At 59.5% G+C, this 24,715-nt stretch overlaps 2 protein-coding genes across 4 annotated transcripts in view; one reads left to right on the top strand and one right to left on the bottom strand.

Moving 5' to 3' along the window:
* LOC117653548 (epidermal growth factor receptor) overlaps window positions 1-24,715 on the top strand; it is a 134,021-nt gene that overhangs the window by 67,312 nt on the left and 41,994 nt on the right. The window lies entirely within an intron of this gene.
* Window positions 3,291-5,941, bottom strand: LOC117653572. 3 transcript variants are annotated; one of them, XM_034399357.1, is made up of 4 exons: window positions 5,658-5,893; window positions 4,089-5,345; window positions 3,923-4,003; window positions 3,291-3,849 (listed from the first exon to the last, which is right to left on the bottom strand). In XM_034399357.1, the coding sequence occupies exons 2-4, from the start codon at window positions 4,144-4,146 to the stop codon at window positions 3,698-3,700; spliced, it is 291 nt and encodes a 96-aa protein (XP_034255248.1). In that variant the 5' UTR covers window positions 4,147-5,345; window positions 5,658-5,893; the 3' UTR covers window positions 3,291-3,697. The 3 variants fall into 3 exon arrangements, with proteins under 3 accessions (XP_034255248.1, XP_034255247.1, XP_034255246.1); XM_034399356.1 differs by lacking the exons at window positions 3,291-3,849; window positions 3,923-4,003 and having other exon boundaries at window positions 4,145-4,942; window positions 5,141-5,345; window positions 5,658-5,941; XM_034399355.1 differs by lacking the exons at window positions 3,291-3,849; window positions 3,923-4,003 and having other exon boundaries at window positions 4,145-4,286; window positions 5,141-5,345; window positions 5,658-5,930.

Below are 24,715 nucleotides of genomic sequence, written 5' to 3' on the forward strand. Positions count from 1 at the left end.
GTCGCTCTGTCTCTCTCGCACTCATGGGGCGCCCCGCCCGAGTGCGAGAGAGACAGAGCGCGAAGGCCGAAACGCCGGGCCAGCCTTACCCCCGTGCCCCGAGTGCCCCGGCCGTATGCCCAGGCCGTGCCCCGCGGCGCTGGGCTCCAGGTACTCCGGGGCGCCCCTTGGCTAATGATCGGGTTAGCGCGGCCACTCACAATCACCGCGTGTTTCTGTCGCGGCCAATGAAACGCTCCCAATTTGGGGAGTCTGCCCCTTGGGCCCCCCTTGGCCCCCGCGGCCCCTTCGCGGCGCTTCCAGGCCTTTCGGAGGGAGGTGTTTCATCAGATACGCGCCGGGCGTTGTGTGTTGCCGACACATGCGCGGCGTACTTACACATACCCCGTCGGAATGGGTTCACGGAAGCGACCCCTGGATGGCGAAGGATCGTTCCGTCGCTCTGTCTCTCTCGCACCACGTGAGTGCGACAGAGACGGAGCGGCGGGGAGGGCCAGACAAGTGCGAGGCGCTCATGAATCGCATTGTGTGTTCAACCGGCAGGCGGCCGCTGGAGCGCGCAGCGCAGCGCGGGGCCTACAGTGGAATTAAAGTAAGAGCCCTTTGAGAGCCCTCGCTGTACAACGTTCGCAGCCTAAACGCTGCACCAATTTCCTGCGTTGTGCGTTGTGCCGTGCGTTGCTCGATGCCCCTCATGGGGCACCCGAACGCGACCTTACTTGGAAGCCGAGCCCCCCGCTGCAGCCCCCTTCGGGGCCCCTTTGGGGCGGGTCGGGCCGCCGGGCTAATCGGCCAACACTTTAGGTGGCGATGCTCCGGTCAGTTTACCAGCCGTTTAGGATAAAAGTCCCCGAAGTGATCACGGGTTAATAAAATGGCGGCCGCCCGGAGCCCGAAGGGTCGGCTGTCTCTCTCGCACCGCCGCGAGGCGCTGCGCGAGTGCGAGAGAGACAGCGCGACCTTTCGGAATCAGTGTGCCGGTTATTTCGGCCGATCGTTATCGCCGCGTCTCGCCGCGCGTCAAAGCTGAGCGATGCCTGGGCCGGGCAGGTGCCGGTCTCGGTGCCGGAGTGTGGCGGCGCGGCGCGGCGGCCTGCAGAATTGAATCGCATGATATGTTAATAACCATTTTTTGGCCGCTCGCCGTTTTTCCCTGCTATTTTGAATTAATTTTCGGCCTTACGTCGCGCGGTCCGGCCGGCGGTGCCGGTGACGCGTCCGGCCGTGCGAAGTCCGAGGGTCCGAGGCCCGCCCGAAAGGACAGCTGGGCCTGGACGGCCTGGACGGCCTGGACGGGGCATTCCGGCCGCCGGGCCGGCGATTTAGGGCCCCAGGGCCGCAAGGGCCCAAAGCACGGCCCGAAGCAAAGCGAGCCAAAGCGCGTCCAAAATGCCGCGCGGCCGCCTCGCCCTGCGTGCACACTGTCCAGGGCGACAGCAGAATGGACGTCGCCTTTGTCACGGCCTCGGCCAGCACCTCCAGCACCGCCACCGCCTCCACCGGCAGGCTGGGTGCTCTGCCAGGCCACTGGCAGGCCGGGGCCGGGGGCGCATTTCCCGCGGTGCTCGCGGTCCACCCCAGGAATGCACCGCGCGGCCTAGAGCTGCACAGTGGGGCAGAAGACCGGCGCAGGTGGCCAAAACTCTAGACGCGTTTTGAGCTCCAGCGCCGCTAAGCAGGACTCGAACCGGACGTGTGACCCCACCAATGGATTCCTTGTTCGGAGAGATATCCATTGGTGGGGTCACACGCTCGGTTCGAGTCCCATTTAGCGACTCTGGAGCTCAAAACGCGTCTAGAGTTTTGTCCGCCTCCACCGGTCTTCTGGCCCACTGTGCGCCGCGTCGCGCTATGCGTGCCGGCCGTGCCGGCCGATGTGGTTTTCTGGAGTCGCTGCCCCCACTCCCCGCCTCCTCGCCGTACTCCCGCGGGGCGGCTTGCTCACTCCTTTGATCGCACCGATCGGCCGCCGCGTAATAGTGGCCGGGCCAAGGATGCTCCGTGCGCGGCACGCCACGCCTCGCGCCACGCCGCCACGCGGAATGCTCAGATTGGCTGCCAACCGCCCCGCCCCGCCCCGCCCCGCCCCGCCCCGCCCCGCCACGCCCCGCCACGCCACGCCCCGCCACGCCACGCCCCGCCCCGCCACGCCCCGCCACGCCACGCCCCGCCACGCCACGCCCCGCCACGCCACGCCACGCCCCGCCCCGCCCCGCCACGCCCCGCCCCGCCCCGCCACGCCACGCCCCGCCCCGCCCCGCCCCGCCCCGCCCCGCCCCGCCCCGCCCCGCCCTGTTTGCATGCTTACAGCCAACTTACAGCCGGCTGGCGATTATCGCGCGCGGTCCGAAGGAGAGGTGGAGGAAAAGGGGGGGGGGTGCTCCGGTTTTCGCTCCTTTGTGGCCGAGGCTGCGCGGCCCGTTGCAGCCGTGTGTCCCGGCCCGTGTTGCCCGACACTCGATCGGCCCAACCGATGGGCGCTAACAGGCAAACGTAAAAACAAACAAAAAAGGAAAAAAGATATTTTTGGAGGGGATTTGAACCCGCGGCGGCACTCCGCTGGGTTTCGCTCCGATCCTAGCGGCTCCCGCCGTCGTCCTGGCGGCGGTCTAAAGGATGATGACTGCCGCGGCCTCGCGAATATATAGTGCGTGTAGTTAGCGTTGCCATAGTTCGCCTCGTTCGCCGGGAAAACGGACTTGGGCGAGGCGAGCAGGCCGCTCGCGGTCCGCGGCAGTGCGTGGTAACTCCGGCCTTATAGGATTCTGTTATTTGACCGAACTGGAGGAGCAGGGCGCCAACGTGACACGGGCTAAAAACAAAAATCCTCCCGTGTTAGGGGCAAATCTGCAACGGAGCTATTTATCGATATTTGACGTATTTTTGATAGAATAATGCGTATAAAATGAAAGGAGGCGTAAATGAAACAAAATTATTTCATAGCAAGTTAGTTTAGACCCAATTTAGACCTTTTCAAATTTTGTCAAGCGTTTTTGCTTGTAGGTTGGTGGAATCGGGTTGTCGTCTGCTGAAGTAAATATAAACAATAAACAAAACATACTGTCTGCTATTTTGTTTACTAAATTTTGTAAACATCGTCTGCTTGTTTGTAAACAAACTTTGGTAAATGTAGTCTGCATGTTTGTACACAAGCTTTTGTAAACATCTCCATGTTTGTAAACTCTCCTTTAAGTATTCTTTGGGCCAAGATTTTGAGGTGTTTACTTGGATGGATAAGAGTTTATGTCCTTAATTCTTTGAAAAGGGATTGAGAAAACAATGTTCATATATTCTTTTTGATAACATTCTTTTATTAATTAAACGGCTGTTTCAGACACATCTTATAAATTTATTAGCCGCGACAGGCACACAAAAGTGCGAAGCCTTCTGCCACCAGGGGAAGACTGCAGCTATGGCATGAACACTCTAAATTGAAAGTTGTCTTCTTGCAGTGCTCGCAGCGACACTTTCTTCAGTCAAAGATTAGTGTCCTAGCGATCCAATTTGCGTCTATCTAAATGGTGCTTCTTCCTGGCAATTGTGAGTGCATGCTTGCAAGTACATAAAAGTACATAGTTGTGATCATGAACACACTTACAACTGCATGTTGCATGTATGCGCTCAGAGGCATGCACTCGCCAAGAAAGCACTTGTAACGGTCTACCTGCGAGCATGCACTCAAGTGACCCAGGCACATTCAACTGATCATAATCAGCAGGGCAAAATGGATGGGGTCTGGAACGACATGATCATTCAATGTGTCCGTTCCCATGTCAAAAGAATTGTTGTCGTTGTTTTCGCTGTCATCAACATTATCCATTCCTTCATTTGGGTGGGATTCCATTAAGCCTGGATAAATAAAAAGATAAATTAATTTTTGAGTGCATAAAAGAAATGGCAATTCATATTTCTTAGAACCTACCACAATTACAGGCATGTTCAGCACCAGAATTGTGTTTGAATACAGAAATGTTGTCTTGACCAGAAGATTCAGAAGAAGAGCCTAGACATACAAGAAAAGATTACTTAAAAAGTCTACCACAGCCCATTTCTCTTTGTTGCTTTGAGAAAACAAAAGGAAAACCTACAGGAATAATTGTTTCCTCTGGCCTCAAATTCAGTGCAGGTCTTGTAATGTTCACTCATGCTTGGAACAGCATTGCACTTGTGCTGCCCACTAGGATGCAAATCATCGGGACCAAAGCGCCTAGCACACACCTATTTATTGCTAAACTTCTTCAGCTGCAGCAGTTTAACTTTGACACAAATTAATCCACAATTTGTACCTAGAAATAAAAAACAACGGGAGATTAAGTGAAAAGAAATATTTAACTGCTGTGCGTGCATGGCAGAAGAGGGCTAACAGATAAAAAGAAGAGTATTAGCAAACCAAGCAGAGCAAACAAAAACACAAGTTAAGAGGCTTTAAGCAAAAGCGTCAAAAGAAATTAATGCAGAAAGCAAGACAGGCATTGAAAACCATCCAAGGCATCAGAGCATATTCTGTGCTATAGAAGCCATATAAGAACCTAATAAATGAAAGAAACCAAAGAGAAGTCTTGTTAAAGAATTACTAAGTGTCTTACTCTGTATATTCTAGGCTTTTGCAGACAGATTACATACTTTTTCACATTGATAGAACATCTTTTATGACATATCAGCTGCACTCAAATGAAGCAGTAAATAAAACCATCTGGAGCACCACTGGCGTATGCTATTTCACGATAAGTTCCATTAAAAGTGGCACTTGCTACACATCAAACCGCTTACCCAGCTGTGAAAAGGATGGCAACACATCCAGCCATAACTTGTGCACTGAAATTTTGATCAGAACAGTATCTTGACAAGTACCAGCTTAATTTATCAACCAACAAACCGGCTGTAGGAACATACTCTTGATGCCAGCACACAAGTTATGCTTGAACGATTAATGCTATACGGGCTTGAACAGAATAATGTCACATTATTACCCAAGTAGACACAGCTCACGGATGCATCGAATTGAATGTTATATTGAACAGATTATCCAGATTGGTCAATCGCCACTTGAAATTACAACTTGTGAACTGTGTATACTTCATTACAACATGAATAACATTGGAATGAAAAGAGTGAACAAATTATATTGACTTATACATACCGGTTTTCATCCGTGTGAGGGAATCATTTGAAGCTGGCTTCGTCGTTTGTGTTTGTGCTACACATTCCACAGTTTTCACATTTGACAATGCTGCTGCCTGATGCCCGTGTAAAGTATCTCTTTCCATTTCTTTTCTTCGGTACCAAGGATTCCTCTCTAGCCTCATCCTCAGATCCTCTACGCTTTGAGTGCATCGCTCTGAAACCTAAATAGGGAAACAAAGAAGCCATAACACACGTTACACGCAACCTATATGAATGCGGCAGACTCCATTCTATCCTTTTCCATTCAACTTCAAGCCTAGATTCGGTTACTCTTGCTCTTACTATAAAAGAGTTAACCTTGTGAGAAAGCATGCTTCCAACAGATAGGCTATGATTGATAATGAAGGAAACATGTGAACATGACTCGAACACATAGGGTTATTAATATTGAATAAAATGCAACTTGAGACGAAAGTAACGATACGTTAATGACATTACAGCAAATATCTTAAAATTACAGAAAATGTACGTACCTTCCGTTCCGTAGCACCGTGGAAATGGAGTGATTTGAACTGGAGTGGAGTGCAGGGTAGAAAACACGACATTTTAAAATTTTAATCAGTACTTCGTTAATAACCCGAGAACTTTCCTCAAACATCTTAAAATAATTTTTAAAGTCATTTATTTCTATTTCTGAGCTTTATTTCGCTTTAATTTAAAATAATATATATTTGCGAGGGCTTTTAGTGTTCTAGGGTTGCCATCCCTGCTCCTCCAGTTCTGAAACCCCCCAAGCGCCCACCTCCTTTCCCCCACCCTGGGAGTTACCACGCACTGGTCCGCGGTCACAGCGTCTGTCTCCGTCGCACTCGTGGGGCTGTGCCGTACGGGTGCGAGAGAGACAGCGACCAATACCGGAGCCCATTAGCGCTAGTTACGCGTTATAGTAAAATGAAGGGCCGAGCGCATATCATTACGCTGCTACACCATAAAGCGTCGCGGTGCGAGTACGTTCGTAGCGTTCCGCAGCGTCCGCGTGGTGGCGGCCGCGGCTCGCCGAGGATCGCGGCTCGTTTCGCACGCGGGGCTCCGTCGCTCCGTCTCTCTCGCACGCCCCGCGCGGGGCGGACAGTCCCATGGCGAGTGCGAGAGAGAGAGAGAGACGGAGCGATGCGAATGTTGTTCGGAATCAGCCCGCCGCTGCGGCTTCATTGGGCTTTTATTGTCATCTGATAATTAGCTGCCGGCTTTTTGCTCGGCCTGCCTCCTCTCGGCCCCTCGCGAGGTACTTTCCCCTTCCCCGTCCCCTCCCCCCTCCCCCTCCCCTCCCCTCCCCCCTCCCCCTCCCCTCCTCCGCCTCGCGATCCGTACCCCTTTATTCGTCGCGTCGTTCCGTCCTGACGATTCCGGCGGTCGCGGCATGTCTAAATCAGAAGTAGCGAGGCACTGCACTGCGAAGGGAAGGGACGGCCCGGGCCGGAAAAAAGGAAGACAGTCATCGCGCATCGCATCGCGCTATATGGGAATCAATTAGTTATTTTACGACGGGGAAAGAGAAAAGGCTTGCGGCACGCTGCGGAGGAGAGAGAGAGAGAGAGAGAGAGAGAGAGAGAGAGAGAGAGAGAGAGAGGAGGCATCTCGTTATATTGTCCAGTCTCGTTTTCTTCTAATGGTTTTGTCGTTTTGCCTGTTGCAGGTGAGTGCACTGCGCGACGCTGCGACGCGCGATGGTGGTCGATGGCAGTGCTGCGAAGTCGTCCGTCGAAGACATGGAAGATCGAAGCAACCCTTCCAGGGAGTTCCAGGGAAGGCTCCTGCAGGCGGCGAAACTTTGTCCCCCACACTGGCCCATCGCTGAAACTTTAGCCTGTGGCAGCACGGCGGCACGGCGGTGACCCCGCCCAGGTTCGGCCGCGCCGACAGACAAGTTCTGCAGAACGACTGGTGCTGATTTTGGCCAGGTCTTGACGATGTTTCGCACACGCAACGCCGCGCAACGCGACAAGGCAAACTAGCCTCGCAGCCAATCACAGTGTGGTGGGGCTCGCTCAGTCGAGCCGCGGGCCGCAGCCCGCCGCAGCCATCGGAGTGATGGGGTGATCCATCACTCTGGACGCGGAGTCGCAATCGCCTACAAATAGTCATGTCGGGGTGGTGCCGGTGGTCCCGGCCGCGGTGACGGCGCAGGGCACACCAGAGAGGACACGTCGAGGCCAGAGTGGACACCTCAGTGGCCAGAGAGGACCGCGCCAGCTTCCAAAATGTTTGCTTTTGGTTTCGGCCCGCCGCACAGTGGGCCAGAAGACCGGTGGAGCGGCCAAAATTCAAGACGCGTTTTGAGCTCCAGAGTGACTCAATGGGACTTGAACCGAACGTGTGACCCCACCAGTGGATTGATCTCCGAAGGAGGAATCCATTGGTGGGGTCACACGCTCGATTGGAGTCCCATTTAGCGACTCTGGAGCTCAAAACGCGTCTAGACTTTTTGCCGCCTCCGCCGGTCTTCTGGCCCACTGTGCGCCGCGCCGCGTTTGTCGTCGTCGCCGGGCTTTGGGAGTCAGTCCGTCCTCCTCCTGGACGTTGTTTGAGGAATGCCCGACGCCCCCCGCCCCCTCGGAGGCCCTGGAGGCCGTGGAGGCCCTGGAGGCCCACCCGAGGACGGCGCGGCATTCCGTGGCCGTCGCCGCGGACCGCCGTCAAAAACGGCCACACAATTAATAAAAATTAGTGAGGGCACTTTCTGCGAATTTGGCTGGGCGTGCGTTTGCGCGTTCCAGACCGCGGCTCGACGAGTGCTGCGGCGGGTTTGTCTTGTCCTCCACTCCGGCCGGCAGGCCTGCAGGACCCGTGTGTGGGAACGCAGTGTCCATCGCAAGTCCTGCCAAGCCGGGCAGAGTCGCGCCTGCAGGCTGATGCCGCGCTCTGCTTTCGTCGTCGCCCTGTCTCTCTCGCACTCGTGGGGCGTCCCGCGAGGGTGCGAGAGAGACAGAGCGGCAGGCAGTGCTGCCCGGCCGCCACCTTGATCCGCCTTGTCTTTGCCTTTCCAGGACCGATCGCCCCGAATCGGACAGGTCCTGCTACCCCTCCCCCCCCCTCTCCCCCTCCCCTCCGCCGCCGCCGCCGCCCCCGCCGAGGCCCCCGCGTATACCCGCACGGCGGCTCGTTCGCGGCGGTCGCCGGGCAAGACCCGCGCAACTCGAGGTGGCCGTCGTGGCAGATGCGGGGCCGCGTCGGCGACACGTCGCCGTCGCCGCGGTGGGCGTGGGCGGTCGTCGGCTCCGAAATAGACATCAAGGAGTGCGTGTTCCACGACGGCGAGGTCTGACCCGGACCGCCGGCAGCAGGCTCATCATGTCCTCCCGGCGACCTCACGTGCGTGCGTGCGTGCGTGTGTGTGCGTGTGCGCGGTAGCTCCGCCGGCAAGGTGATCAGTCTGCTGGCTCGCGATAAGTCGTGACATTCCGTCCCGTGGACGAGCAGAGCAGGGCGGAGCAGGGCGTGCAGGCCGTCCCCGCGATAGCCCTGCCGGCGATAAGGAGACGACGCCCTGCTAGACGCGCTAGAACGCGGCGGCGACGCGGCTCAGGAGAGTAAACAAGAAAGAGGCTGTTATCGTGCGTGCGCCTCGGGGGCCCCTCTGCTCTGATGGGGCACTGCAGGTAGAGGGCAAGCACCTAGGATGTTTTTCTCTCTACCCCCGGAAGGCCTTTTGTTCGAAAGCAGTGCGTTTAGAGAGAGGGGTAGAGTGCGCCCTTTTCTCCCAGCTGCTGTTGCAGCCGATTGCGTGCCTTGCGTCTGCAGGTGCTTGCCGTCGGGGTGCTCGCCGTGGCGGGAGTTACCCGAGAGTTCCGGCAGGGGCGCCACCAGCGCGCCACCCCCTGGCGGCACAGCTGGGGGAGAAATTGCGTCAAAACTCGGAATCCCTTTACGTACTTCGGCGGGGGAGGCCGGGCCGATTCAGTGAAAAACGATACGCGCTTTTGTGGGCGGCTTCGTTTGTGTGTGTGTGTGGGGGGGGGGGCGTTATGGGGGCGTTCTCACCGGTCCCACGTCCCTAGCTGGGCTCGACCTGCGCGCCCTCTCCGGCTGACCTGCGCCCTCCGCCTTTTTGGGACACTAAAAATGACGCGAGAGTTATGGCCCTTCTGGGAACACGGACGCGAGGGCCTCGAAGGGCCGAAGGAAAGGCCGACGGTGCCGGACCGCTCGGCGTGGCGTCCGCGTCAAAATAACGACGCGATTTGGGGCGCGAAGCGCGCGAAGCAGAGCGATTTGCCAAACGCTTTTCAAATTAGGCGCTCTGGCACTCCGGCCCGCCCCCCTCCTGGTTTCCAGGAAAACACGTCGGCGCGCGCCGTCTGCCCGAGTCTTTCGCCGGCTGGTTTTGCATACCGAAAACCAGTGTGGTCGCACGCACGGACGCGCGCTGGTTCTGCCGGCCGCCGCGGCCATTTGTAATTAGACTTGGCGCTGTCACTCCGCTGGAAAATGCGGCCGGGACCGCCGGGACCGGCTAGCAGCGGGCCGCCAGCTAGAACAGTGTGGTGGTAATGCGATGTGCAGGTGGAGAGAGGAGGGAGAGAAATAGAGAGATAGTGAGAAGAGAGGGGAAAAGAGATCAGAGAGAAATAGAGAGATAGGTAGAGAAATAGGTGCTCCGGGATCATCCCCCAACCGCCCACCGCAACAGGTTCCGCTTGCCGTTTTGACAGGCTCTGATTGGCGATGGCGCTCGTCTATCGCAGCCCCACTGTATAAATTGATGCGCGGGAATTTCTCTCCTCTCTTCCCTGCGAATCAGCCCGTCCATCCAGTGCAGGGCGGTGCAGGGGGAGGGGGGCTGGAGGGATGATTTCACACCTGTCCACCCCCTGCGGCCGGGTCCTTTGTTGCGGCCTCCACAGCCCGCGTCGTTATGGATTCGACTCGACTCCCTCTGGAAAGGAGCGCACTGTCAGCAAATAATTAACCATAAATATGTTTCCTAAAGGCCCGGGCCGAAATTCTCGCTGTTTTTTGCCATTTGTGGTCCAGAGGAGACACTAGCATGCGTCAAACAAGCGCTCACCGGAACTGTCTGAAACCCAGCGAACCCAGCCGACAGAAGCTTGTTTTCGGACCCACCCAAGAGCAAGAGAGTGGCCCGCCTCGACGGGCATTAGGCTTGGTATTTATAGAACGCTTACGCTGCGCAGGAGTCGCCGTCACTACCACCCCCCGCGTGCGTCGGCTTGCAAATTTTCGCCAAGCGTTGCGCAACCACCACCGGCTCGCCGGCGTCGACCCCTGTCCGTCTGCACGGACTGCGCGCACTGCGCGGACGTTTACTGGAAGCATCTCTCTCACTCACTTCTGGAAGTGCCGCCGCTGGAACATCCATCAGGCGCACAGCCTTGGCGTCTTCGATTCATTCCGAACTTTATCGGCGGCATTCGCGTTAGTGGACAGAAGCGGCGCTCGGCAACGCGAAGCAACGCGTCCTCCTTCAGACCGATTCCGAGAGTCGTTTCCGTCGCTCTGTCTGCCTCGCACTCGCGAGGACTTCCCTACGGGTGCGACAGAGACAGAGCGACGAAAGCGACTCTCGGAGTCGGTCTCTCTGCCGTTCAGTCCGCAGTTTCCTGCACGTGAGCAGCACGCCGTCGACCCTGGACTCGACTCGCGCCGCCACCGGCCGCGCTAGCGCCGCCATTCATTCGCCACTCGCTCCGAACGGCTCTCTCTCGCTCTCTCTCGCACTCGCGGGGCCGGCCGCAGGGGCGCGAGAGATAGACGGCGCGCTGTCGCGGCCCGCGGAATGCATCTCCCCGTTTGAATGAGCGAGCCTCATTCCGCGAGTCCAGCCACTGACGCAGTCATCAGACAGTGTGCAGTCAGGGCCGACGGGACGAGCGAGCTACCCCCGGCCCGGCCGGCACCGTCCCGGCGGCACCTGCACCGCAGCGGCACGAGTGGCACTAAACGACTCGGAGCGTTTACGTAACCATTTCGCACGCACTTTTGAGCGGCCGATGTGTTTTTGCACTCGCGGCGCGTGTCGGGCCGTTCTGTGTCGCGGCGAAGTGTAACTGCAGCGGCTAAGCGGCGCCGCCGCTCGCCTTGGCCGCACCCTGCCGCGCATTCTGCACGTCGCGGAGCTCGCGGGGCTCGTCCACCAGGGCGCGTCCCTCGCCAGCGGAGCCAGCGGCACGCACGGGGCGCCGCACAGTGGGCCAGAAGACCGGTGATGCGCCCAAAATTCTCGACGCGTTTTGAGCTCCAGAGTCGCTAAATGAGACTCGAACCGAACGTGTGACCCCACCAATGGATTGCTCTCCGAACGAGGAATCCATTGGTGGGGTCACACGCTCGCTTGGTGCCCCATTTAGCGACTCTGGAGCTCAAAACGCGTCTCGAATTTTGGCCGCTCCTCCGGTCTTCTGGCCCACTGTGCGCCGCGCCACGCCGTGCCACGCCGTGGCGCCACCGCGCAGCCTATCGCCTGGCGCTGGCATTTCATTCAATCATCGTCCCGCCTGTGATGCACTCATCTGCATCCCAGAGGTGCTAACGCCGCGGCCTGGCTCCGAACAGTGTCCGCCCCGTCTCTCTCGCACTCGCGGGGCGGTCCGTAGGGGTGCGAGAGAGACGGAGCGGCCCTCCGCTGGCGGCGCGGCTTTGAACGAGCCCGCCGTCCTCCCTGGCGGCGCTGGCGGCGCTCTCCCAGGCACTCCTCGAGGAGTGGCGCGCCGGCACGCCGACGGCACGCCGACGGCACGCCGACGGCACGCCGACGGCCACCTCGCAAGGCTGTTGCGATGCGATCGAATACCAATCGCCTGGCAGATCTTTGGCCGCGAGTGCGCGAAAAAAGAGGAAAAGGCCGACGGCTAGTGTTTGAACCCGCGACTCTGCGCGCCGACGGCGGAGTGCCGGTGGCGTGTGCGCGGTGCCCGCGGTGCGCGCGTACACTGCGCAAGGCCGACCGGCACGCATTGTCCGGCCGGCCGCGGAAGCCTTGCACTGGAAGGCCGCGGCCCCGCGGCGCCAACGAGACAATGCAGAAAAATTAGATCCGCCGGGAATCGAACCGCCAATCCGTCCGACTGCTAATGGAAGCAACAATGATGCCGCTTCCTTGGCATTTCGACGGGGATTCCGAGGGAAGATTGAATGCGGTGTCGACACCGCAGGCACTTCTTCTCCGGGGGGCGGCAGAGCCTCGACGTTGGTGTCGCAGGTGTGACGTCACCGCCGCCACGCCCCTGGCGACAATGACGGCGTGGTGAAAGGGGCAGGGGGGCAGTGTGTCTGCCAATCGCGGTGCCGCAGCGCGCGGCCCTCAGGGACGCCGTCGAGGAGGAGTCGCTCTTTTCGTGGACAGCCGCACGCCCCCGCAAGCCTGCGAGGGAGTTGTCGTGAGTAGATAGCAGCGATCGGCTCAGTTATAGGGCCGCGTAACGATACGAGGCCCCGCCGCGCCCCACCCCGCCCCGCCCCGCCCCGCCCCGCCCCGCCCCGCCGCGCATCCTGGGCCCCATCACGATAGCCGGCGCGCTGCCAACCGCCGCCCTCTCAGAATTTCGTTGAGTCCGTTTCCTTGTACGCCTCGATATTGGCGTGGCGATGCTGCCCGCTTGTTCCGCTCCTCCCACTCACTCACCAACACACACACGCGCGCGCACGCACACACACACACACACACACACACAGACGCAGCGGGCTCCTTTTCCGGGCGCACGGTGGCTGTCGATAATATGAGTGGACTGGTGTGGCACACCGTGTAATTGGCTGAGCGTCGCTGTACACATCGCCGCGCTATATCTGTCGCCCACCACCTTGAACCGCACGGCGCGGTGCGCGGGGTGCGGTCCGGCGTGCGGCCCCCGCGCTGCGGTGCTTATCAAACGACAACGACACAGTTTGCGAAAGAAAGTGCCTTATTGTTATGATGCCGATACAGTATTTGGCGGAGGGCGTAGTGTCGCGCGAGCCCTCTTCGTCGTCGCCCTTCTCTCCTCCTCCTCCTCCTCCTCCGTGTTTCCCTCTCCCCGTCACTTCCTGCGCTTAATGACGGCTCGTGACCCAGTGCCGCGGCACTCTTCCCTCTCCCTCCCTCATCTCTCTCCCTCTCTCCTCCTCTCCTCCGTCGCTGTCTCCGTCCCGCACTCACACACTGCGACGCCCACGGCTTCCCTTTTCGTTTCCTCCTCCTTCCTCCTCGTTGATTCGCTTTCGCCTTTTGCCGTTCCTCCTCCCTCTACACTTTTTTCACTGCACCGAACGCCCCCGCCCCGCGGCCTCCGCTGCCTCCCTGCCGCGAGCGTTCAAGTCTCCGGGGTGCTTCCAACCCCTGTGTCGCAAGGCGGCGGTTCGAATACGGCTGGCGGATTCATTTCTCTCTGGCCGCCCCCGCGCCGTGGCAGACTGTGACGAGAGGCGCCTGTGTGTGTGTGTGTGTGTATGTGTGTGTGTTAACGCGCAGCTGCAGCGTCGTCAGGTTAGTTTGCGGAGGCGCGCCGCGACAGCTGCTGCTCCGCGACCGACTGACAACTGTGACTGCACGCGGGCACCAACAACAACAACAACAACAGCAGCAGCAAAACACGTCGCTGGAGCTGTCATCGGCGAAAGTGTATTACGCCAACAACAAGAGCAGCCAGCAGTGTGGCAGCTTCGGCAACAACAGCAGCAGCAGCAGCGCGGCGCCGGCCGGGTGTTATTTGTCCGAACCGCGTGTCCCGCGGCGCGCTGCCACGCTGTCCGAATTTATTTTTCATACTGACGGGCTGCAGGCAGGGGGCCACGCCCCGCCAGGGCCCCGCCCCGCCCCGCCCCGCCCTCGATGGAAATGAGCGGCACGTCCGTCGCGGGCCGTCAAAAGTGAGGTTTGGCGGACGGCTCGGCGGACGGGCGGCGGAGGGTGTGTCCGTGACTCCGCGTCCAGCTCGACGCGCTGCCCGGCCTTCCCGGCCTGCAGCAGCGCGAGCGGCGCAGCGGCGTGCATCCTTATCGGCCCGCCCGAGCAGGCCGAGCAGGCCGAGCAGGCCGAGCCCACCCAGAAGACGGACACACCGCCGGCCTCCACCTACGTAAACGATGTGATGACGATCGGCCCGTCTCTCTCTCTCTCTCTCTCTCTCTCTCTCTCTCTCTCTCTCTCTCTCTCTCTCTCTCTCTCTCTCTCTCTCTCTCTCTCTCTCTCTCTCCCTCCCTCCCCCTCTCTCTCTCTCGCTCGCTTCCTCGGCCAAAGGGTGTGGCCCGCAGCCTGGTCGTAATGTGTGCATTGTTACACTCCGGTCTTACGTACCCGCCTTGCCTGCCCGCCGCATCCTCCCCATGGATGCAACGGACGCGACCGACGTCATTTTACGATTTTTCTTCTAGTCGGCGGAGGAAGGTCCCTGCGGTGGTTACAAACCAGGCAGGCCAGAGGCAGCCGCGCAAAAAAATGACTGCGCCTTGTGGCGCCAGGGGCGTTTTGTGGCGCCACCTACCGGCGTCGAGTCGAAGCTCCATTGTCAGCTGTCAATCAGCGGGGGTGGCCTCGCTGCCTACCTGTCGCCGTCCCGGTGCCCCGGCCGGCCGTCGGGGTGGCGGCTCCACGAGCCCTCACGGGAAACGGCGATTCTGATCTCGGCCTCCGTCGCCCTCACCCGCTCGAGGGGCTCCACCGGCGGCGCTGGCGGCGATGTCGCGTCATCGCCAAGAGTTCGAAAGCAGCGCGCCAAATCGGCTGGCCGGCCCGCTCGACGCGCTGCGCGGTGATCCGGATTACTACGCGAGCTGGCCGGTGTAACCGTGTTGTTTTACTCCCGGGATAGCTTACTCCCGGAGTAAGCAAACCCTAGGGCAGTGTTACTCCCCCCACAGGGGGAGTACACTATCCCTAAGGGCAGTTGTACTCCCCCACCGGATGGGTCAGGGAGTAACATATCCCTAGGGTATCGTTACTCCCCGGGGAGTAACACAACCCTAGGGCAGTGATACTCCTCCTTGCCGACCCGGGGAGTAACAAATACCTAGGGTTAGGTTACTCCCCGGGGAGTAAAAATACACTGGTGAAATCTTACTCCCCGGGTCGGCAAGGGGGAGTAACACTGGCCTTAGGCAAATTTTACTCCCCCGGAAGTGAAAACAATCCGCAGAGAAATAATATTCCCTCGTCTTAGCTGGGGGAGTAAAACTGCCCTTAGGGTACTGTTACTCCCCGGGGATTAACATTACCCTGAGGGCAGTTTTACTCCCCTCTAAAAATGCAATTAAGTTACTATACGTCCTTGGAATTTCCGCACGAACGTTGGCACCGGGCAGTTTTTCTCACCCAGCTAAGATGGGGGAGTAACATTTCTCCGCGGATTTTTTCACTCCCTGGGGAGTAAAATTTGCCTAAGGGCAGTGTTACTCCCCCTTGCCGACCCGGGGAGTAAGATTTCACCAGTGTATTTTTACTCCCCGGGGAGTAACCTAACCCTAGGTATTTGTTACTCCCCGGGTCGGCAAGGGGGAGTATCACTGCCCTAGGGTTGTGTTACTCCCCGGGGAGTAACGATACCCTATAGGGATATGTTACTCCCTGACCCATCCGGTGGGGGAGTACAACTGCCCTTAGGGATAGTGTACTCCCCCTGTGGGGGGAGTAACACTGCCCTAGGGTTTGCTTACTCCGGGGAGTCTTGAGCGACGAGAGTAGTATAACCCGGTGACACCGGCCTGGTCTCTCTCACTCACACTCATGGGGCGTCCCGTGTAGGTGCGAGAGAGACGGAGCGACGAAAAGGACTCTCGGAATCAGTCCGCACTTCTGCACCGGGACGCGTTGGAGGAGGACAATGAGGTCGGCAGGCTGGCCGGCTGGTCTGTGTCCGCCACCGCCGCGCCGCCACACTGTGCCACACTTGCAGAGCCGAGCACCCAGGGTGAATAGACTTCTCATTTCGCCGTTGGTTCGCATTGTGCTTGCGTCGCCGAGTGGCCCGGCCCGGGCCGGGACGGGACGGAGAGGTGTGCAGTGCAGTGGCTAAAGAGTCAAGAGCAAGGGGACCGTCCAGCACCGAGGACTACTTTATTTTCTCCAAAATCGCGGGCAAAATTTAAAAGCATCGTTCATCTATCACACCCTCCTCTACCCACGTATCAAAACGGGTGGAGAAGCAGGGTCGGCTTTTGCGTGGAATTTCTCGAGCATAATCAAACGATCGTTTATTTTTCATTTATCCGGGCCATTTTTTTATCTCGACGGTTAATGTTGCGAGGGTTAGTACACTGTGAAGATCGGAGGTGGAGGCAAGGATTGACCTGGACTCCGCCTCCTTGAAGTGGCCCTGGAGCACCGCTGGACGGGGCTGGACGGGGCTGGACGGGGCTGGACGGGGCGTGACCGTGCTGGACAATGGTGGCGGCGCGCCGCGGCGGGCGTCCCGGACTGGACAACTCAACGCGGTGCGGCTTGAGGTCGTCGCGGCGCCGACGTAAGCGGCCAGAGGGAAAAAAGAGGCGTAATGAAATAAAAAGTGGCAAAATGGCGACGGCGCGACACGCGCGACGCGACACGTGTTCGTCGAGGACGTGTCCGGAGCGCGGCCGCGACATTCGTCCTGCATGACAAGCAGCGACAACTCTTTCCCGCCGTCGTGCAGTGCGCTCCGCTGGCGCCACTTGGACGCGGACCCAGGAGGGGGAGGACACTTCCCCCTCCATCCCCCCTCTAGATAGCCGCCTAAAAGGTAAGCAAAACGCCACACTTTGCCCCTCTCATGATGTCACTGGATCCGCCACTGGCGCCGCCTCGGCCCTGGCGCCTCCGAGGCTTTTCACACTTTTACAGCCGCGTCCGTTCCCATGGCTACGTGCTTTACTGCGCCCAGCTCGCCCAGCTCGCCCCGCTCGCCCAGCGAGGCTGTGCGACCCACTGCACTGCAATTAGCAGCCACAGGTAGGCCGGCCAGCCGGGCGGCCAGGTTAGGTTAGGTTAGGGTGGTGTGGATCGGCCCGCGCGCAGAAATTCGTCCCGGACAACAAAGGCGAGGCGGCCCGTAAAACAGGCGGGGCGGGGACGTTTATAGAGTGACCATTTGGCGGCCCGGAGACCCGAAGGACCCGAACCCGAATCGGGGGGCGCTGCGGCCGTGGGACCCTGCCACCCTGCGCACTGATTCCCAGAGTCGTCGCTGTGTCTCTCTCCCACCTATACGGGACACCTCATGAGCGCGAGAGAGACAGAGCGACGAAAACGACCCTCGAATTGGCATCTGGCGGCCGCGTGGTCAGGGACGCCGCCCCGACGCGCGCCGCGCCCGGGTTCGAGACCCCGCCGCGGCGGCCGGCTCCTGTTACTGCACAGGGCAGCCGGCTGCCCCAAGGGCCGGCCTAGCGCGCTCTAGCGTGTTTGAAGGCGGTAACTGGAGCTGCCGGTCCGCCGGGACGTTACAGTCAGCCATAACTCTGGGCCCGGGTGCCCTGCGTTCGCTGGCAGTGTAGTGTCTAAGTCGGATCGGCCGGCCTAACGGCCCAGCGGGCGGTTGCCTATTTCCAGGGGCAGATGAGTCAGCGCGTTTGGGTTGATATCGGCCGGGTCACCCGCTGCGGCTGGGGAGACTGGGAAGGGTTACGGCCGCTGACGGCCGCCCTGGCCCGTGCGTTCCAGCGTTCCCATCGCGAGGCGGCGAGGGCCGTCACTCCACTGTATTGTTTCCAAAAGGCGGAGGAGTGATTCCAAAGTGTTGGCGCGCGGTTTATGCTTCCGGTGCAGTTGCTCCTAGGCGAGGAGAAAGTCCCCCGCTCTGCGTGTGGCGCGCACCGCCAAGCGCCGCCTAGCGCCGGCAGACTGATTCCGAGAGTCATTCCGGTCGCTCTGTCTCCCTCGCACTCATGGGACGTCGCCTACGAAGTGCGAGAGAGACAGCGCGATGAGAACGACTCCCGGAGTCGGTCTGCAGCACCGAGGTGGCGTCGAGGTGGCAAAGTGGCAAAAGCTGGTAGCGTCTCTTTGGAAAACATTCGGCGCCAAGCCCGGCAGGGTCCGCCAGGGAGGACCTGCCTGCAAACGCCTGCAAAAGGAGAGCGCCTTTGTTTCTGGGCCCGATCTCCCGCAGCGCCCCCTGCCCCCTACCCTGCCCGCCCCTGCCGCCCCTCGCCCCCCTCGCTCCTGTATCGCCGCCACGCCTGTGGCTCGCGAAAGATTAGGGAGAGCGACAGAGAAAGAGAGAGAGAGAGAGAGAGAGAGAGAGAGAGAGAGAGAGAGAGAGAGAGAGAGAGAGAGAGAGAGAGAGAGAGCGAAGGGAGACAAAGGGAGAAAAAATGAGAAAATCTGGGATGATGGAGGCGGATAGGGAGGACTGTTGCAATCCATTATGTGCTTGTGTCAGTTTCCAAAATGAAAAGCCCCCCCCCCCTCTCCCTGTGAGGAGCCCTCCGCCTACCTGTCTACCTGCATGAGCCTCTCGGGGCGAAGAAGTGTGTCCACTTGAGCCTCGCTTCGAGGAGTCTGAAGTAAGAGACTCCCGATCGCGTGGCTGGCTGGACGCGCCGTCCTGGCCGTGTAGCAGCGCTAAAGCAGCGCTAAAACGACACCGACGCACGCGGATAAAAAATGAAGTAAAGTCCACCGCAAAACGGCGCAATGAGCTGATGCGGGGGAGTCAATGCCGAGGTTCGTTTTACGGCGGGGGTTGTAAAAACGGACTAAGCGGCGGCGGTGGCGTCGTCGCGCGGCTACCACGGCGGCGACCAAGGCGGCGACCAAGGCGACCACGGAGAGGTGCAAGAAGGGGGAGGGGGCAGAGCGACTATGAGAAACAACCTGCCCAATTTGGGATGACCACGGGGGAGCCGGTGCGGGCGGCGCGGCTCGCTGCGGCTCGGCGAGTAGGGCAAGGTAGGGCAAGGCGGGGCAAGGCGGTGCTGAAGCTGGGCTCGGTTCGCTAGGCGCGCTAGGCGCCAGACACGCCAGACGGTTTGGGCCAGTAGGGCCAGGTAGGGCGGCCCTGGACCGGCCCGCCCCGCTCGTAAACAAATTCCATCACAAAGTTCACATCGCCGAACGGACAGCAAAGCCGGCTCATTCTGTGTCTCTGTCGCACTCACGGAGCATCCCGCGAGGGTGCGAGCGAGACAGAGCGCAACTGTTCGGAATGAGACGGCGGGCCGGGCCGCCCAGCTGGAGGCTAGAAGCTGGAGGCTGCCCGCCGATATTTCTACTCGCTCATTTCGAATGCGGTGGACTGACCTGCGCGGTGCCTGCACTGCCTGCAGCGCCCTGCAGTGCCCTGCACCTGTGCACCCCGCACCGCCCCGTCATTAATTAGAAGCCGTTTGCACCCCCGTCGCTGTCTCTCTCGCACTCGTGGGGCCTCCTGCACAGGTACGAGAGAGACACAGCGATGAATCTCGGAATCAGTCCGCAGCTTCGTCCATGAGACTAGGGGTAATGGACTCGCAACGGAGCTGGCCGGAATCTCTGCCTTGCTAATTGTAGTTCACTATTTCTCCGACTAAATATGCGATTTTTGAGATGGCTCGGGCATTTTTGGAAAGAAGACATCTTAAAGTATGCCCTAAATTCAAAAAAGTTTCAATTTTCCCACCAGGGCTCGAACAGGAACAGCTTAACCGTTGCGCTTCTCAAATGCGCAGGGCGACGGCCATGGTGCCAGGGGCGACGCAGGGGGGACGCATCTCCAACTTGCGATAGAAGCTTCCCGATGCCGCAAAAGTGATGGGACATAGTTTGTCTTCGACATATATCAAGGTGCACCACTTGTCCCATCACTTTTGTGGCATCCGGAAGCTTCTAGCGCAAGTTGAAGAGGCGCCCCCCCTGCGTCGCCCCTGGCACCATGGCCGTCGCCCTGCGCATTTGAGTAGCGCAACGGCGAAGCTGTTCCTGTTCGAGCCCTGGTGGGAAAATTGAAACTTTTTTGAATTTAGGGCATACTTTAAGATGTCTTCTTTCCAAAAATGCCCGAGCCATCTCAAAACTCGCATATTTAGTCGGAGAAATAGTGAACTACAATTAGCAAAGCAGAGATTCCGGCCAGCTCCGTTGCGAGTCCATTACCCCTAGTCTCATGCTTCGTCGAAGTCGAAGCCTTGGCCGACCGGCCTCACCCCCGTCAGCGAGACGAGGGTCATGGGGCGCAGGCGGTAAACGGGCCGAGAGAAAAAAGGCGCGCCCTTGGTGTTTGAACCCGCGACGCTGGCCGAGCTTCTGTCCGAGCGTCCGTGTGTGCATGTGTGCGTGTGCCCTCGCTCGGTACGTACGTGTGCTCACGCATACCCTGCCCTGCCCGAGGCACGCAGTCGCTCGGTGCCCTGTGATTTGGACGCGTTCCGTCGCCGTACTGTATCGGCCCGCCGGCTCACGCTCGGCTCACGCTCGGCTCACGCTCCGCTCGCGCTCGGCTCACGCTCTCACGTTCCCTTCGTGGCTTTTGTTTATTTCGCGGGGTGTTATTTATGCGCTCGTGAAAATGGATACCGAACCCCTTCGGCCAACTTCGACCCGCCCGACCGGGAGGCGGACGGATTGAAAAGGCGCCGTGGAATTTTGACGTTTTTGCGGGGAAACAGGGAAGCGGTTGGTTTGAAAAAATGGCAAGAAAAACGTGAAATTTAACCTTAAAATGTCTCGAAAAATGCTAAAATGTGGTCACAAAAAAAAATTCAAGGTGTTTCCTTGCGGCATGTGAGTGGATTCCATGGACGAACTTGAAGGCCACGGTTGTAGGAGTGTGTGTTGCTGGTCCAGCCTTGGTCCAGCCTCCCGACAGGCCAAAAGGGACTCCAGACTCCCAGGCTCGGCGCGGCCCGCGGGCACACGGCTGGCTCCCCACACCCACCCGATTCGGCGTTCGGCCCCCAAATTACACACCTTCGCCTTTCGTCTTTGCGCACTTTAGCGGGGCAATTATTTTCCCGCGTGTCTTACTGGCCTGCCCGGCCCGGCCCGGGGAAAAGCGGAAAGGTGTTGCCGGAGCGACGTCTCACAGTGGGCCAGAAGACCGGTGGAAGCGGACAAAACTCTTGACGCGTTTTGAGCTCCAGAGTCAAATGGGACTCGAACCGAATGTGTGACCCCACCAATGGATAGCTCTCCGAACAAGGAATCCATTGGTGGGGTCACACGTTCGGTTCGAGTCCTGCTTGGCTACTCTGGAGCTCAAAACGCGTCTAGAGTTTTGGCCGCCTGCGCCGGTCTTCTGGCCCACTCTACAAATCAAAGAGTGTACATGGTACGCCCTAACTGGAGCATGCCTGCAAGCACGCTCTAACTAGCGCATGCCTGCCAAGCATGCACTAACTAGTGCATACATGCCATGTACACGATAACTGAAGCGTACATTTACTGCATAAGGGATAGGGATTTTTCTGCATGAGGAAGCGTGTACATGGCATGTATGCACTAGTTAGTGCATGCTTGGCAGGCATGCGCTAGCTAGAGCGTGCTTGCAGGCATACTCCAGTTAGAGCATACCATGTACACTCTTTGATTTTTAGAGCACTGTGCGTCTCGTCTTGGTGGAGATGTTAGTGGTGGAGGTGGAGGTGTTAGTGGTGATGGTGGTGACCACGGAGGCAGGCATCATCGCCACCATCATCCCGATTGCATTCCTGCTTGCCGAGCGCCTTGCACGCACTGCGGTGGAAGCTGCCTGCTGCCTGCGGTGGGCCTATCTTATCCGGAGCACATTCCGCAGCGCAGCGCCCTTTCTAACACCTGCCCGCCACGCTCCGCCTCAATACGACGCCCTTCACCTTGCCCCTCCCCCTCCCCGGCCCGCCCCTGCCCCCCGAGGCGGTGATTACGGGCCCTGCTCGCTGCGCTCAAATAGCAGCTCTCGGCCAACGCGCATGGTAGCAGCGGACTGATTCCGAACTGGACTTCGTCTTAGCTCTGCCTCTGTCTTGCACTCATGGGGCGCCCCGCAGGCCGCAGGGGTGCGAGAGAGACGTGTTGGGAATCTCTCTGCTGCAAGCGCAGGCAGGGTCACGGCGACCGACGCCTCTCTTCCCTCCCCAATAGTACGCCGTCGAGATTTTTCATATTTTGACGGAATGCGACAAATACTGGGGGAAATGAACGAGTGGCGCGACAGACCACCCCGCCGTGGCTGTCCTCGCCCGCCAATGCCGCCGTCGGACTTTATTTACCAAGCAGCGATTACACAGACGTTACACGTGAGGTGGCCGCACCGTCCCGGCTGTCCCGAGCCGTCCACAGTGGGCCAGAAGACCGGTGGAGGCGGCCAAAATTCTAGACGCGTTTTGAGCTCCAGAGTCGCTAAATGAGACCGAATCGAACGTGTGACCCCACCAATGGGTTCCTCGTTCGGAAAGCAATCCATTGGTAGGGTCACACGTTCGGTTCGAGTCCTGCTTAGCGACTCTGGAGCTCAAAACGCGTCTAGAGTTCTGGCCGCCTCCACCGGTCTTCTGGCCCACTGTGCCGTCCCGGACGTGCCGCGACTCGGGGAGTGAGGCGGGCTTGATGGGTGCCCGACGAGTACCCGGACAGGTCGGGCCGACTGGCTAAGGGGCGAAGGGAAGTCAGGAAGTTGGCGTGTGTGTGAGTGCCTCCAAATTCACGGCTCCGTTTTCGGCGCCGCGGGGCCTTACGGTGGAGGTCATCGAGTGCCTCGGGGAGGTGCGGCCCCAGGGCCCTCGGGGCTCTATCTGCAGGGCACCGCAGGGCATCTCCGAGACCATCTCGAAGGGCGCGACGACCAATAACAAAGGGCCCGCCGCGCGCCTCCGCCCTTGGAAGGGTAAGGACAAAAGGGTGAAGGGAGATCGATCGAGTGGAGCTTGTTCGGCTGACCCTGCCGAGGTCACCGGGTTGGGCGGCCGCACCAATTAGTCGCCAAGTAATGCGTACTCACAGTGTGGTTACCTACTCACGCCGCCTTCCGACGACTAATGCTTTTCGGATCGCCCCGCCCCTAGGCTCCTCCCTGGCACCGCCGCCACCCTCACTGCAGACCACGAGAGAGAGAGAGAGAGAGAGAGAGAGAGAGAGAGAGAGAGAGAGAGAGAGAGAGAGAGAGAGAGAGAGAGAGAGAGAGAGAGAGATGAGAGAGAGAGAGGGGGGGGGACCCCCCGGCCGGGATCACCCTTCCCCTCGCAGCCCCTGCTGTCTTCGCCTCTGTCTTCAGTCTCTTGGACTCGCCGCGTTGCGTCCCTGTCTCCCTGTCCGTCAAAAGTCGGTCCAGGCCGTCCGGGCCGTCCGGGCCGTCCAGGCCGTCCGGGCCGTCCAGGCACTCAGGTGCGATAATTACTGGCCGTTAATGAGTTCTCGCCTGAGATTGGTTCGGGATAAATCAGTGCACTGCGTTCGTGTGTGTGTGTGTGTGTGCGCGCGTGCGTGTGTAAGTGAGGGGGTTGTGGGGACGGCCTCTAGACCCCTTCCAGTACACTCGCGGAATGGCAAGCGGACTCGTCTTGGAACGACCCCTGTCACTTGCATTGCGGCGCGGGTAATGCGCGACTGTACACGAACGCATCTCCGCGAGGATCTTTACCGAGTGCGCCTTCACTTTTTGAGCAAGCTTGATCTTCCTGGGAGAGAGAGAGAGAGAGAGAGAGAGAGAGAGAGAGAAGGGGGGGGCGAGGGGGGGGAAAGAGAGGGGGATAAAAGAGGACCAGGAGGAATCTCGAAATGAGTAGTGGGTTGACCGTTCACCTTGCCCCGTGCGTTCGTGTGTGTGTGAGTGTGTGTGCGCTCATGTGTACCTACGTGTCGGAGGCTAATGACTTCTCGAGGCCGCTGCACGGGTCCCGAAGGCGTCCCGAAGGCGTCCCGAAGGCATCCCGAAGGCGGCGGGACTGGCGAGGGCTCCCGGAACGGGTACTTCTTGTGCAGGCGTGATGGCCAATCGCCAACAAGAAATAATTCCCCTGCTGCTCTTCGGTCGCAAACTGAATGTTTGCCGGCTGGAGGCTGGAACAGGCAAGGTAGGCTGGAACTAGAAAGAGATGTGCGGCAACATGTCACTTTGGACTTGCGCGTTGCTGTTTTGCTGAAACGCGCTGTGTCTGGAGGTCTGGAGTTTGCGCCGCGCGCTGCTTGCTCGCTGCTTTGTTTGGGTCGCTCGTGCCAATGAGTGTGCAAATACGGAGATAGCGCGTGCTGCGCGTGCCCGGGGCACGGCCGTGCCCTGCGTGACGTGGTGCTCGACGCCGTGCTCGACGCCGTGCTCGACGCCGTGCTCGACGGCGTGCTCGACGCCGTGCTCCGTAATGCACGCACGCGCTGGTGGCTCTGGTGGCCGGGTGCGTGTTCGGCCCTCGGCCCTGCAGTGCAGGTGCACGACTTGCCCTGACGCTTCGCTTTAGCTGCGCTTTGGTTTAGCGTTTAGCGTCGCTGCTGCCACGGCGGTTTCTGCGAACGCGTTTGGCGCGCTCTCCTCCCGACGGCGTTGGCCGCGCTGGCGCTGGCCAAGCAGTGCGCCATGCCGGTGTAGGTCCCACGCGGCGCGGCGTAGTGCTGCGCTGGCCGACGGCACGCCGACGGCACACCATCGGGGGAGGTGCTTTGCCAACCTCAGCAGCTCGCCGGGCCGGCCGCGGACACCACGGACACCACGGACACCACGGACACCCTACCCACCGGCCC

The sequence above is a fragment of the Thrips palmi genome, unplaced genomic scaffold (assembly GCF_012932325.1).
Source record: "Thrips palmi isolate BJ-2018 unplaced genomic scaffold, TpBJ-2018v1 HiC_scaffold_8, whole genome shotgun sequence".
Lineage (NCBI taxonomy): Eukaryota > Metazoa > Arthropoda > Insecta > Thysanoptera > Thripidae > Thrips > Thrips palmi.